The sequence below is a fragment of the Pelophylax lessonae genome, assembly GCF_965119305.1.
Source record: "Pelophylax lessonae genome assembly, chromosome: 11".
Taxonomy (NCBI): domain Eukaryota; kingdom Metazoa; phylum Chordata; class Amphibia; order Anura; family Ranidae; genus Pelophylax; species Pelophylax lessonae.
Window position 1 is genome coordinate 175748522 of NC_138778.1, and position 14509 is coordinate 175763030.

Consider the following 14509-nt stretch of genomic DNA (forward strand, 5'->3'; position numbering starts at 1 on the left):
AGTATGTGAGAGATTGGAGACAGGACAGACAGTACATATGTGCCAGCAGTGTAAGGGTTACCTGCAATGTACTTTCTCCTATCTTCTAGCAGATGATCCCCGCTTAGGCAGTGATGTACCCCCCCCCCCCCCCCCTCCATGTACAAGAAAACATCACGGCAGTAGGAGGAGGAGGAGAGGCAGCTTCTGTGTGCTCAGTAACACACTGACTTCAGAGACAGATCCGGTGTTCTGACAGAATGCTATACTCAATGCAAAGTTTTTTCCTGATGTGCGGGAACCAAGACATCTCGCACATGGATCTCTCTATGACAGCTGATAGAGTGGGGGGAGGGGATTGGTGTGTGGAAGTCTTGCAGATCGTGCCGATGTCCCCCCCACCCCCGTTATCCTTCTGTCACTCTGTGTGTTTTGCAATAGCACAGACCTGCTCTGTCAGTCCTGCCAGACTCTGGGGTGATGATCTTTGTCAGCAGGGAGCCGAAGGAGGAAGTGGCCATCAGGCAGGACTGACACAGAGCAGGTATGTGCTATCCAAACTTGCAAAGCCCACAGAGTGAGACCTCCCCCGGACACTGCACTTCTCTGCACTGTCGCTGCCTGTGTGTTTCCTCTCACTCTGCTCACTCACTAAGATGGACACACACACTGACAGGACAGAGAGGCACCACACTGAGCCTGACTGAGGCACTTACCTGTCACTGCTGCCTGGCATGCTGCTGCTCCTCTCGGGAGTCGGCCAGTCGGGACTCTCTGGAGAGTGGAGACGAGATGTCCTCTTCTCTTCTTCCTCCGTGCCATCCCGGAGCCCGCTCTGACCGTCTGACGGCGGGAAGGTGACCGCACCGCCCCCAGCAATGATGTCCTGAATCATGATTGGTCCAGGCTGGAGTCTGGACCAATCATGATCCAGAACATCACAAAAGGGGGGTGTTGTATCGCAGTGCTCTGCGACCCGGTTACACCCCAGAAGGCCGTCAATCGGAGCCTCTGCCGGGTGTAAAACCCCCCCCCCCCCCATAGACACCAATGAGTCTGGCGCCCCAGGTGGGTAGAAATTTTTTTTTTTTTTTAATCTTTTTTTTTCTTTTTGGGGGGGGGGGGGGGGGGCGCGGCGCGCCCCTGCGCCCCCTATCTGCCGGCCGCCACTGGTCCTTTTACAAAAAAATAAATAAATAAGTACAGTGTTGCAATTGTGATCCGTTTTTTTGCTCCAAGGCCCCCCCCCCCGTACACCTGGATAGGAGGGGCGGTGGGGAGGTATGTGGAGAAACCGATCCCCTTCATTTTTCTCCTGCAGTCTTTCAGCAGCTCCAGGAGGAAAATGGAGGGGATCGAATCCTCTACATGCTGCCCCGCAGCTCCCTCTTATCCACCCCCTGCTGTGATTGGGCTGCTGTGTGATCCTCTGGCCCCACTCATTACCCCTACACTCTGCCGCAGGGGATGTGTCAGAATGGAGATCATTACCAATCGGACTTTGTCTATTCATAACTGAAGCATAGTAAACTGTACAGAGCTATTCCTGTCCATTCATTCTGTGCTACTGAGGCTGCAGATAAGGAGATTGAGGGCTGCGTCCTTAATCTCCTTTCTCTGTCTCAAAGGTGAAACATCTGCCGTTTGTTTAGACCCCTGATATTTCCCCAAAGTCCCCCAAGGGGGCTCCTAAGAATTTGTAAAAAGCAAATAGTAAAAAATAAAATTGTAAAATAAATAAAAAATGGTAAAAAAGAGAAAAGAAAATGAAAAAACTGCTGACACCAGTGGCGGAACTACCAGGGTTGCAAATGTCGCACTTGCAACCGCGCCACCGCGTGGGGGAGTCGTCCAGGGGTCCTTTATGTTTTTTTGTACCGGGGCCCTGAAGGTTCTAGTTATGCCTCACTTACTGATTTGATCTGAGCGGTTGGCTGGGATTTGGGGACAGGTCCCTTCAACTTCGTAGTACTTTTACGTTTCTGCAAAGACAAAATAAACATGGGAGATAAGCCTAAATTATCTTCCCTAACAGACCAAAGTCTGTTTCTTGCCAAGTTGGCATACTCACACTAGAAATCGACTCTTTGTAGGCGGCACGATCTTGAGATGACAGACTCTGCAAGAAAAGTGGAAAAGTTATCTTAAGGTTGGAGGAAAAGTAAGAAAAAGCATAGCTGGCCTAGAGAAAGTCAAGGAAGGAGGCTCACCTTCATCCAGTTTTCGAGCTGCATGCGGTAGATTCTCTGTTGATCTTCTGCCTGCTTTTTGTAATAATCTTTCTGGCTGGGGGAGATCCGTTGCCAGCGACTTCCAATTTCCACCATCCTCTCCTTCAAGGGAAGGTGATTTAGCTCTCCATTTGACAACAGCTCCTGGGAGAACTTCTGGTAGCCATTCCTAGTAGAAAAAAAAAAAAAAAGATAATGTGATATGGAGGAAAATAGAGGTCATGGAAAATGTCCACACAAAAGGGATATGGATAACAAGAAGACCTTTTTAGGCCCTGGGTAGTCCTTTGTCCATGTTTTGAGGGCTAAAAAGAATATGCGGACTCTAGTTAACCACTTGCCGACCGCTCACTGGAGCTCTACTGTGGCAAAGTGGCTCGTTCCCGTCCAGCAACGTAGACCTACGTCGCTGGACTCCTCCCCTTGTGGGCGGCGCACGCGCGCCGCCGGAGGCTCGCTCCCGCTGTATTCAGTCACAGCTGGAGTTGGGCCAGGGGAGGAGAGGCAGTGATCACCGCTGCTCTTCCCTGATCGTCGGGGAATCGAGTTTGGAGATCCGCCCGCTTGTGTAAACAAAGCGGGCGGATCTCCTAAGTGACAAACAGTGACAGATTGCAGGGTTCAGCATAGCTGAACCTGCGATCTGTCCCTGTGTCACTCAGTCACCTCCCCCCACACACGTTAGTAAGCACCAGGCATACATTAACCCCTCCCTCTCCAATAAAATTAACCCTTTCCCTGCCAGTGTCATTTTTACAGTAACAGTGCATATTTATAGCACTGATTACTGCAGTAATGTCACTGGTACCCCCAAAAGTGTCAAAAATGTCAGTCAAGGGTCCGATCTGTCCGCCGCAATGTCGCAGTCCCGCAAAAAAAAAAAAAAAAAAAAAAAAAAAAAAAAAAAAAAAAAATCGCAGATCGCCGCCATTACTCGTTAAAAAAAAAAAAAACACCTCTTACCGGAAGCAGTTAATGGGGTCTGGGGCATCGGGGGTCCGGGGACGGGGGGGGTGGTGCTGGGCGGGGTCCTGCTAAATTTTCTTTCTATTGCCTTCTTTCTTCTCTCTTGCTATTCCTTCTTTCTTATTCCTATCTCTTTAGCCTTACGGGCATGTACCGTTAGCTCAGTTACACCTTCCGATGTTTTCACCCTATGGGCAGTTATATGGGCGGCACTGGGGTCAGATTGTGGCAGAGGGCTGAATGACCTGTATTGTTTTTTGTGTGTTTTTTATAAAAAAATTTTAACTGCCGCATTGGGGGGGGATCGTGATCCCGATGCCGGTCCTGCTTGGGTGTTGTCAGGTACCCGGTTACACTATGTATCCATATGTCAATTTTTCACGATGTATGGCATATGTTCTGCAAAGACTGCCTGTGCTACCAGAACTTTCTTCTTCAACATTTATGCATTGTAATTGTAGTAGGATACTTGAAGCTGTTATGCTTATGTTGACGGTACTCTTTTCTGTACCTTTGAAATTTCTGTTTGTCAATTTCTCATGAAAACCTTTAATAAAAATTATTGATAAAAAAAAAAAAAAAAAAAAAAAAAAAAACACCAAAAATGACAGAAATCTTTCCCTTAGTTAGTAAACACAATAACTTTTGCGCAAACCAATCAAAATACGCTTATTGTGATTTTTTTTTTTTTTACCAAACATAGGTAGCAGAAAACAAATTGGCCAAAAATGTAAAAAAATTTAGATTTTTACATTTTTTTTGGGGGGGGGGGGGGAATTTCATATAAAAAATGTGAAAAATATTGTTATTTTTTTTTTTCAAAATTTACGTTTTTTTTTTGTTTATAGCGCAAAAAGTAAAAATCGCACAGGTGATCAAATACCACCAAGATGGGGTCGTTTTTTTTTTTTTTTTTTTTTTTTTTTTTTTTTTTTTTTTTTTTTTTTTTTCTCTCCTTTACCTAGGAGAGAAGGGAAGGAGGTATTGATGGATTTTACGCACAGGTTCACAAATAAGATTTCGTGGGGACGAACATGACACTGAAAGGGATTGTAGTAATAAAACAATCCGAGAAAGTCACTAGTAGAGCACTAAGACAATAGGGGGAAGACGTCAGTAAAGTAAAAGGGCACACATAAATAGACTTAGGATACACAGAATAATATATATAAAAGAGGGAGGAGAAAGAAAGAAAGGGGAATAGGACTATCACGACAAAAGCACGAAGAGAACACACAAGGGAAAGGGAGGGAAGGAAGGGAAACCACCCCCCCCCCCCTCTTTTTTTATTTTTTTTTTCTCTTTTCAGATCACGACACTGAAAGGGATGGTATCATTTAAACACAACTAAGTTAATCACTAGAAGGCACGACACTTAAGGGCACTGAGATTATAGGGGAGAGATGTTAGGAAGGGGAAAAAGGGAACACATACATACACATGGATATAGGGGTGGGGAGAGGGGGAGGGGGAGAAATCCCCCTTCGCCCCCCCTTTCCCCCCTTTTTTTTTTTTTTTTTTTTTTTTTCCTTTTGGGGGAAGGGAGGGGAGAAGGAGAATACCGCTGATGGAATGCTTTAGAGGCCCTTTAGTATCAAGGTACATGGGAGTGGACGGAGGAGGGATGGGGGTCCTACTTCTTGCTCCTGCTTGATGTCTGAGCATCTTGAAGAGGGGTCGAGTGGGCGGGCATTGGATAAAGGAGGGAAGAGAGAGAGGCTCGGAAGAACGGGGTGATGTCTGTGTTAGGTGAGATGGAGTCAGAGATTTTCTGGGTGGTGGTGTTCTCATCTTGGAAGGATAAATGAGTGATGAACGAAAATATAAATGTGTAAACAGTTGTGGAAAATTATCTTGTCCCCCCTGCTTTTTTTTTTTTTTTTTTTTTTTTTTTTTTTTTTTTTTTTCTTTCTTTCTTTTCTTTCTTTTTTTTCTCTTTCTCTTCTTTAGAACTTATTAGGAATATAAAAAAAGAAAAATTTTCTTATTTGAGACATCGGAGAATACTGATGGAGAGTATAAATAAGTTCAAGTTAAATATGAAAAACGTTTTTCTTAGTTTGTTTATGTATTTATGGAAAGTATACGTTTGTACTGTATAACCGGAAAATATGAATAATGTTGTGAAGTTTCTCCTTTGTTCCATTTATTATAATAAATAAATAAAATTTAAAAAAAAAACAAATACCACCAAGAAAGCTCTGTTTGTGGGAAAAAAAGGACGTAAATTTTGTTTGGGTACAGCGTCGCATGACCGCGCAATTGTCAGTTAAAGTCGCACAGTGCCGAATCGCAAAAAGTGGCCTGGACGTAAGACAGCAAAATCCTCCGGTGGTAAAGTGGTTAAAGATTAAAAGTACTAAAAGGTGGATCAGAAGTGTTTCCAAGGCTTCCAGTTGCCAATTTGGACAGAGCAGTGATCTGAAACTTGTATTCCGATAAAGGTCATGACGGCGAGCCATCATAAGTCTAGTAAACACTAGTTTAGGTAAAACTTTCCTAAAATTCGATTGGATAATATACAAATCCACCATAACATTATGACCACTGACAGAAAGTGAACTACAGCGCTCATTACAATGGCACCTGAAAGTAGGTGGGAAATATTAGGCAGCAAGTGTTCCTAAAGTTGAAAGCAGAAAAAAATGGGCAAGCTTAAAGATTTGAGTAATTTTGACAAGGGCAAAATTGTAATGGCTAAATGACTGGGTCAGAGCAACTCTAAAACAGAGCAAAAAACTCAGAAAAAAAAAAAAAACTGCAGCTCTTGTGGGATTTTCCCAGTCTGCAGTGGTCAGGATCTAACAAAAGAGGACCAAAGAAGGAAAACTGGTGACCCACTTACAGTGTCATGGGTGGCCAAGGCTCACTAATGCTTGTACAGTCCGATCCAATAGAAGAGCTACTGTAGCTCAAACTGCTGAAAAAGTTAATGCTGGTTTAGATAGAAAGGTTAGAAAACACAGTGCATCACAGTTGGTTGTGTATGGGGCTGCACTGGCATGGATGGATCAGGGTGCCCATAGTGACCCGTGTCCACAGCCAAAAACGCCTACAATGGGCACCTGAGCATTAGAACTGGACCAGGGTTGCAATGGAAGAAGGTGACCTGGCCTGGTGAATCCCTTTTTCTTCTTACATCATGTAGATGGCAGGGTGTATGTTTGTCACTTATCTGGGGAATCAATGGCAGGATGCAGGGCAAGGCAGTACAGCCAGCCCTCTTGTACTGGGCCCAGGCCCCGATTCTCCCCCCTGCAGCGCTGCCAACTTCTCTTCTTTCCCCCTCCGGCTACACTGCAGGGGATTGGTTTAGCGCATGCGCCCCCTTCCATCTGCTGTCTGGACAGCCTGTGTGTCCCTTTCCCCCACAGCGCTGCCAGCTTGCCTGCTCTCCTCACCCGCCGGAAGTTTCTGCGGGCACGCAGGGGGATGTTTCAAGATGGAGAGTGGGGGAAGGGGCTGGTAAATTTACCAGTCATTTACTAGCCCCTTCCTTTCCTAAATGATCACAGTGAGCGATCTGTATCAATCACCCCTGTATCAACTCATCACAGAAGCATAGTAAACTGGGTTCACTATGCTTCAGTTTAGGAATGAGCAGGAAGCCTTGGAGCACTTCCTATTCATTCACCTGTGCAGCTGAGACAACAGAGAAAGGGACCGATAAATCTATAGGAGTCACTTTCGGACAGGGGAAGGGGGCCCTGTCAGGTAAGCTGTATTGTGCCCCATTATCTCTAACAGCAGCCCTGGCAGGATGCACTATGGGAGAACAAGGCAAGCTGGCAGATGCAGATATAAAAGCATATCTCCAGATGTCTAGTGGAGTCCATGCCTCGACTGGTTAGGGCTGTTTTGGTAGTAAAGGGGGACCTACTCAATATTAGGCGATTAGGCGGGTGGTCATAATGGTATGGCTAATTAGTGTATATCTTTACAGTACTTGGGTCCTGGGTTCAGTCATCACGGTGACGTGTTACTTGGAGCTGTATTCATATAGTATTGGGATCCTGTGATCAGTTGTAATGGAAGTACAGGTGAGGAGAAGGCCTCATAGGAGAGGGAGGTTGGTAAGGAATTAGCCCCAGTGGTCTACCATCATGTCACAAAGTAAAGGTTAATAGAAGTACAGATTAGGGTAAAGCAGGGGCGTAACTACAGGGGTTGCAATTTCAACCGGGCCCCATGCTCCAGGGGGCCTGTGCGGCTCCTCTGTACACCTGGATAGGAGGGGTGGCGGGGGCAGCATGTAGAGAAATCACTGTCCTCCTTTTTCCTCCTGTAGCTGCTGGAGGAAAATGGAGGAGATTGGTTCCTCTGTATGCTGCCCCCGCCACTCCTCCTATCCAGCTCACTTGTGTTGTGCTGTCTCTGGGCCCCTGTGTGCTCCCCTGGTCCCCCCCCCCCCCCACACTGTGCTCCCTCCCCTCTCCTGCCGGCTGCTGCAGGGGATGTGTCACAATAGAGAACCAGGAAGGGGTCGGTAAATATGTAATTTACCAGCTCCTTCCTTTTCTGAATGGACAGAGTCATAGTCAGTGACATTGTAAAAAAAATAAAATAAAATGATAAAAAATACAATTAAAATACCAAAAAATAAAAACTACTGACAGCAGTGGGTGAACTTCCAGGATCGCAAAGGTCACACTTGTGACTGGGCCCTGGCAGTCCACCACCGTGGGGAGGCCCCAAGATGGCAGGAAGGGGGCCCACTGCAGAACTTGGGAAAGGGTCCCATTGCGGGACCGTAATAAAGGGCCCCACACCGAGAGTAAAGGGCCCCAGGCTTGAAGGGAAGGGCCCCGGCCAGGGATCCGGGGGGGCCCTTCATGGTTTCTTGCACCGGGGGCCCTGAAGGTTCTAGTTACGCCTCTGGGGTAAAGCTGTGGCATTATTGTGAAGTCAAGAGAAATAATAGCTGGGGATTAGTGATGACGGTAAGTGTTTTATCTGCCAACATGATGGCTCTGCCAATGCATGACAGAGGACAGGATCTCTGTGATGGGGTGCTTATTCTATCCAGCTGTTCTAGAACTTTAATCATTTCCAATAATAACTGGCATCAATATACCCGACCTCAACTCTAAAGAGTGAAGGCCATTTATAGGGATATGGCCCTTCTATAGACAAGCCCACATGATCCACTTTTAGTCAAGGCCCCTTTCCATCCTGACAATCTACCTGCCCATTGCACCACCCTTTTAGCCTATTGACCTCAGGGCCCCTGTGCAGCAGTACACATGGTATATCTCCCATTGGCTCATGCCTAGGATCTTTGGTTCAGCCAACAAGAAGAATAATAAAACGGGTTAGGAGTACTGCACAAACTTACATTGGGGCTTTCTTAGGTTCTCCCTGGAATTTCATCTTCTTGCCAGCAGCTGTTGTTGCTGGAGGTGACCTCATGTCGCTTAATTCTCTCTGAAAGGAAGAAGAGCCAATGATGGAGCCCTTTTCAACTCATAGATTTTTATACAGCATGCCATGTCATCTCTTAATACCTCATATCGTTTCTGGTCTTCAGCTGCCTTTTTAATCCACATGATCTTTTCTTTCTTCTCCATGTTTATCCAGGTGCCCTCCATACTCTTCAGGGCTTTGGCTCGGTCATTCTAGAATTAAATAATAAGGAAGAATTTCTTTAGAAGGATTTTCACTCTAGTTCTAGCCATTACTATAACCAGGAGCCTGCATTTACTATATCTGATCTCCCACAGTACAAAGAACATGGAAATGCTATTATTTTAGGAAATATAAAGTGCTAAATACCTTTTCTCATTAGCCGTATATAGCAGTCTTGTGACTTTTATCAGTGCTTGTAGAAGGAGTTTTCATTCTCCTCTGACTGTCCTATGAGGCTATATGACTCCTGACCCTCTGTCTGGACAGTGCTGATTGGCCCTGTGCTAATCACATAGAGCCTCCCAAACAAAAAAAACTCTATAGCAATACACACCAAACTGTGCATGTGCAGAGTGCCCCCTAGGGCTCTGTTTTATCAGCAGATGGATTGGGGACAGTAAAAGAAGGGGAGGATCACAGAAGACAGGATCAGACAGCCTTTTTACACAATGCAGAGGATTAACCCCTTAGGTATCACAGCGAGTATAACAAGCATGCGGTTTAGTAAGACTTTAATATAGATTTTTTTCACTCCAGTGTATTTAAGAACAGAGTGCAGAATCGTTGATGTGCAGTGAGATGTAGCAAGAGATACAATTTAAACAGCTTAAAGTAAGAACATTTCTGATTGCCAGAAACGATTTTCTACATTTTGGTTCAATAAAAATAAACTGAAGCAAATTTAAACTTTAGAAAACATTACCGAACATACTGAGTTGGATGCATGTTGATCAAAGTGGTTGTAAACCTCGGATATGAAATTTTAACAAAGCATATCCCTCTATAGTGTGTGCTTGTCTCTATCCAGAGCACTAAGTGTCATTTCTTTCTGCTGCTTTGTTCCTCTGCTATCAGCATGAATCAAATAAAATAATAAATCTCCAAATACACACACTGCCTATAGAGAAATCTCTGCGCTTAACCACTTTACCGCTGAGTACCGTAGTACTACTGCGGCAAAGTGGCTCGTTATCGTCTGACGACGTAGTACTACGTCGTCAGACACTCCCCTTGTGGGCGGCGCGCGCGCGCGCGCCGCCGGAGGCTCGCTCCCGCTGTATTCAGTCACAGCGGGAGTCGGGCCAGGGGAGGAGCAGCGGCGATCTGCTCTTCCCCGATCGTCGGGGATCTAGTGTGGAGATCCGCCTGCTTGTGTTAAGCATAGCTGAACCCTGGATCTGTCCCTGTGTCACTCAGTCACCTCCCCCCCACACGTCAGTAAGCACCAGGCATACATTTACCCCTCCCTCTCCAATAAAATTAACCCCTTCCCTGCCAGTGTCATTTTTACAGTAACAGTGCATATATATAGCACGGATTACTGCAGTAATGTCACTGGTACCCCCAAAAGTGTAAAAAATGTCAGTCAAGGGTCCGATCTGTCCGCCACAATGTCGCAGTCCCGCAAAAAAAAAAAAAAAAAAAAAAAAAAAAAAAAAAAATCGCAGATCGCCGCCATTACGCGTTAAAAAAAAAAAAAACACCAAAAATGACAGAAATCTTTCCCTTTGTTAGTAAACGCAATAACTTTTGCGCAAACCAATCAAAATACGCTTATTGTGAATTTTTTTACCAAACATAGGTAGCAGAAAACAAATTGGCCAAAAATTAAAAAAAAATTTTGATTTTTACATTTTTTTGGGGGGAATTTCATATAAAAAAATGTGAAAAATATTGTTGTTTTTTCAAAATTTACGCTCTTTTTTTGTTTATAGCGCAAAAAGTAAAAATCGCACAGGTGATCAAATACCACCAAAAGAAAGCTCTGTTTGTGGGGAAAAAAAAGGACGTAAATTTCGTTTGGGTATGGCGTCGCACGACCGCGCAATTGTCAGTTAAAGTCGCACAGCGCCGAATAGCAAAAAGTGGCCCAGACGTAAGACAGCAAAATCCTCTAGTGGTAAAGTGGTTAAGGAGGAACCAGCCGACTGCTGGATATAGTAAAATTGGGTGCTGCTACTTAACAGACAAATATACGGTAATATTTGATGTAAAAGAAATGATAACAAATAATAGTAGCGCAAATGACAATCTAAAATGGTCAGACACCAGGCATAAAAAAGGTAGAGAGCACCAGTGAATCATGCAAAGCATATAAAAACACTATAAATGTCCCATAGTCCTTCCAGCCACAGGTAAAAGATAATAATGTATAATCCAATAGACATCAGATTGATCATGAAATCTACAAGGATCACCTCTGTTTCCACCACCAAGTGCCGGGGATAATGTAAGGAATGGCAACTCACCAGACCACCATGCTCATCTATTCTCATAAATGAGCAGGAATCGCATTCACATAAGTGGACCAGCAGGAGTCATATAAGGTATATGGACCAATTGAAAGGAATCGCCTCCTAGTTCATCATAAAAACTTCCCTGGAACTCCAGAGCATGCAAGGACAAAATAGAGCCTCCACTAGTGCAATATGTCAGCAACAAATTTTATCTCTTCACATAGCAATTGCTATTGTTTTTTGGTCTGGTGAGTTGCCATTCCTTACATGCCTTAACCTGCCTTCTACTATACGCGAAGGTTCTTCCGAAACCTGGCAAAGACCCAACTCTCCAAGAATCCTACCGTCGTATCTCTTTACTAAAAGTGGATGTTAAGATTCTGGTGAAGATTTTGGCATCCCAGGTGAACCAAGTCATCTTATCTTTAATACACCCCGATCAGACTGGCTTTATGCCTGAACAAATATGGCCATTAACATTAGAAGACTGTTGATGAATATCCAGGCCTCACATGCTCTAGTGGGCACAAGGGTGGTGGTGGCTTTAGATGCTGCCAAAGCTTTTGACGCTGTCAAATGGGGTTACCTTTTGGGGGGGGGGGGGGATCTTAAAGGTTTGGTTCCAAATTTATTAAATGGATGCAACTTTTATACCAATCCCCAAGGGACAGGGTCTGGTTTAATGGTTGGGTGTCTGATCCTTTCCCTTTAAATAGAGGTATCAAGCAAGGGTGTCCCTTTTCTCCATTACTATATGCCCTAGCAGCGGAGCCTCTGACTATTTTCTTAAGGTCCCGCACTAGTATCCACACTGACCATTTGGTGGAAACTGTGGGTATGTCTGCAGACGTCACAGTACTTTATCTGAACAACTCAGGGACTTCCCTTGTTTCTGCTCTACACACTATTGATCAAGTAGGAGCCGATTCAGGCTTACGTATTAACTGGAATAAGTCCCAAATCCTCCCTTTTGGATCACTTCCCACCTACTCTTGCCAAGGCTGATCTACCTCTAGCTACAGTGGCTTCTATTGGGTATCTAGGGTACAGGGTACCTGCTCTATACAGGACTACATTCCCTTGAACATTGAACCTCTGTTTGTTCTAATTAAACAAAAAACCCAAGTTTGGGCAAAACTGCCACTGGGTCTTATGGGTAGAATCAACTTGACCAAAATGGTCATGCTACCTAAAAGTGTTAGAGATCTGCTGGCACTCCCCTGTATATTTGCCCCTTAAAATTTTTTGGACCATTGCTTCAATATTGAACACCTTTGTTTGGGGATCCATCAGACCTAAAACTCCCATGGCATTATCCTCAAAAATCCTGTCACCCTCAGGGGAAAAGCTCTACCAGACTACAATTTATTTTATATTTAAGCTCAATTATCCCACTTCTATTACCTTGACAAAATATACCAGGCAAGATACCAAACATTGGTATGCGGCCAATATCTACACCTTGCACATACACCTCTGCAATCAATATTCTGAGGAGCTTGTGCTCTTGGCATACAGCTGATCTGATCTAGCATCCTTTTCTACCATCAACGCATTTGGGAATTAGCAATTGGGAGGCTTGGCAAACCTCCATTTAATACCCACACCCCCCCTGTGGTTTAATCACTCCCTACCTGAGCTACTCCAGATCCCTGACCCTGTTATATGGCCAACATATGTAGTCATTTACCTACACCGGTTGCTCTCTGGCAACAGGCTTAACCACTTAAGCCCCGGAGGATTTTCCTGCTAAACGACCAGGGGGTATTTTGCGATTCGGCACTGCGTGACTTTAACAGACAATTGCGCGGTCGTGCGACGCTGTATCTAAACGAATTTGGCGTCCTTTTTTTCCCACAAACAGAGCTTTCTTTTGGTGGTATTTGATCACCCGTGCAATTTTTACTTTTTGCGCTATAAACAAAAAAAGAGCGTACATTTTGCAAAAATAACAATATTTTTCACATTTTTTTATATGAAATTCCCCAAAAAAAAAAATGTAAAAATCAAAATTTTTTAAAATTTCGGCCAATTTGTTTTATGCTACCTATGTTTGGTAAAAAAAAAATAGCAAAAAGCGTATTTTGATTGGTTTGCGCAAAAGTTATCGCGTTTACTAACAAAGGGAAAGATTTGTCATTTTTGGTGTTTTTTTTTTTAACGTGTAATGGCGGCGATCTGCGATTTTTTCTGCGGTACTGCGACATTGGGGCGGACAGATCGGACCCTTGACTGACATTTTTGACACTTTTGGGGTTACCAGTGACATTTCTACAGTAATCAGTGCTATATATATATGCACTGTTACTGTAAAAATACACTGGTAGTGAAGGGGTTAACTTTATTTGGGAGGGAGGGGCTGTGTGTGTCCCTAGGGGCGTGCTTTCTACTGTGATTGGCTGTGGCTTGAGCTGTAAGGACACTGATCAACGGATCTACATAGTAGATCCATGTGATCAGTGTTTTTACAGCGAGGAGAATGACAGGTGGCTTGTTTACACAAGCTGCCTGACATTCTCCCTCTCCCCCGCCGATCGCCGAGTGATCGGCGGACATCGGGTCCGCTGGTCACACGCGCGGGGGGGGGGGGGGGGGGGGGTCCGTGACCGCGCGGGCGCGCGCGCGCTCCCCCAGAGCCTCACAGGCGAGCGACGTAGACCTACGTCACTCTGCCTGTGAGGGGCTGACTGCCGCAGTAAATATACTGTGAGCAGTCGGCAAGCGGTTAAGACCTTTTCTGAATTGCAGTCTGAGTTCGCTCTTCCTTACTATAATTGTTCCGGTATCTACAGCTTAGACACGCCACAAAAACTCAGTCCTGTCCACCCCTACCGTATCATAGTAGTTAATGTTGAATAAAGACAATAGTCCATCCAGTTCAAACTGTGTAGGTGTGCGTGTCAGTGATGATAATCATGTCCCATATCCCCGTATATTGTGTTCTTTGAGATGATCGTCCAAGAGTCTTTTAAAAGTATCAATACTCCCCGCTGATAGCACCAATTGTGTAAGAGAATTCCACATCCTTACCCCCCCACTTCTCAGAAAAAACCCTACGCAGCCTAAGATTAAACCGCTTCACCTCCAATCTCATTGTGTGGCCCGTCTCCTCTTACACTTCCTGAGACTGAATCGCTTTTTTCCTACTCTGGGATCATCATTGAGGTATTTGTAAATCGCTATCATGTCCCCTCTCAAGTGTCTCTTCTCCAGCTTGTAGTCGCTCCTCGTAATTGAGGTCCTCCAATCCCCTAATTAGTTTTGTTGCCCTTCTTTGGACTCTCTCCAGCACATCTCTTCTGAGGATTGGTGACCAGAACTGGACAGAATAATCTATATGTGGCTGGACCAGAGTTTTGTGAAGTGGCAGGTTTATAGTTTTATCTCTGGTGTATATCCCTTTTTTATACCGTCACTATCACCAATAGATATTTGTGGTTCGGACCAAACCAAAAATGTATTTTGACACTT

The 14509-nt window shown here is 44.7% G+C and overlaps 1 protein-coding gene across 1 annotated transcript in view; it reads right to left on the reverse strand.

Annotated features, from left to right (window-relative positions):
• UBTF (upstream binding transcription factor) overlaps window positions 1-14509 on the reverse strand; it is a 47984-nt gene that overhangs the window by 6193 nt on the left and 27282 nt on the right. The window contains exons 14-18 of the mRNA XM_082271880.1: window positions 8681-8791; window positions 8512-8600; window positions 2190-2379; window positions 2051-2098; window positions 1893-1961 (exon numbers count right to left, since the gene is read on the reverse strand). Coding sequence (XP_082128006.1) covers window positions 1893-1961; window positions 2051-2098; window positions 2190-2379; window positions 8512-8600; window positions 8681-8791 — 507 coding nt within the window. The remainder of the gene's footprint in view (window positions 1-1892; window positions 1962-2050; window positions 2099-2189; window positions 2380-8511; window positions 8601-8680; window positions 8792-14509) is intronic.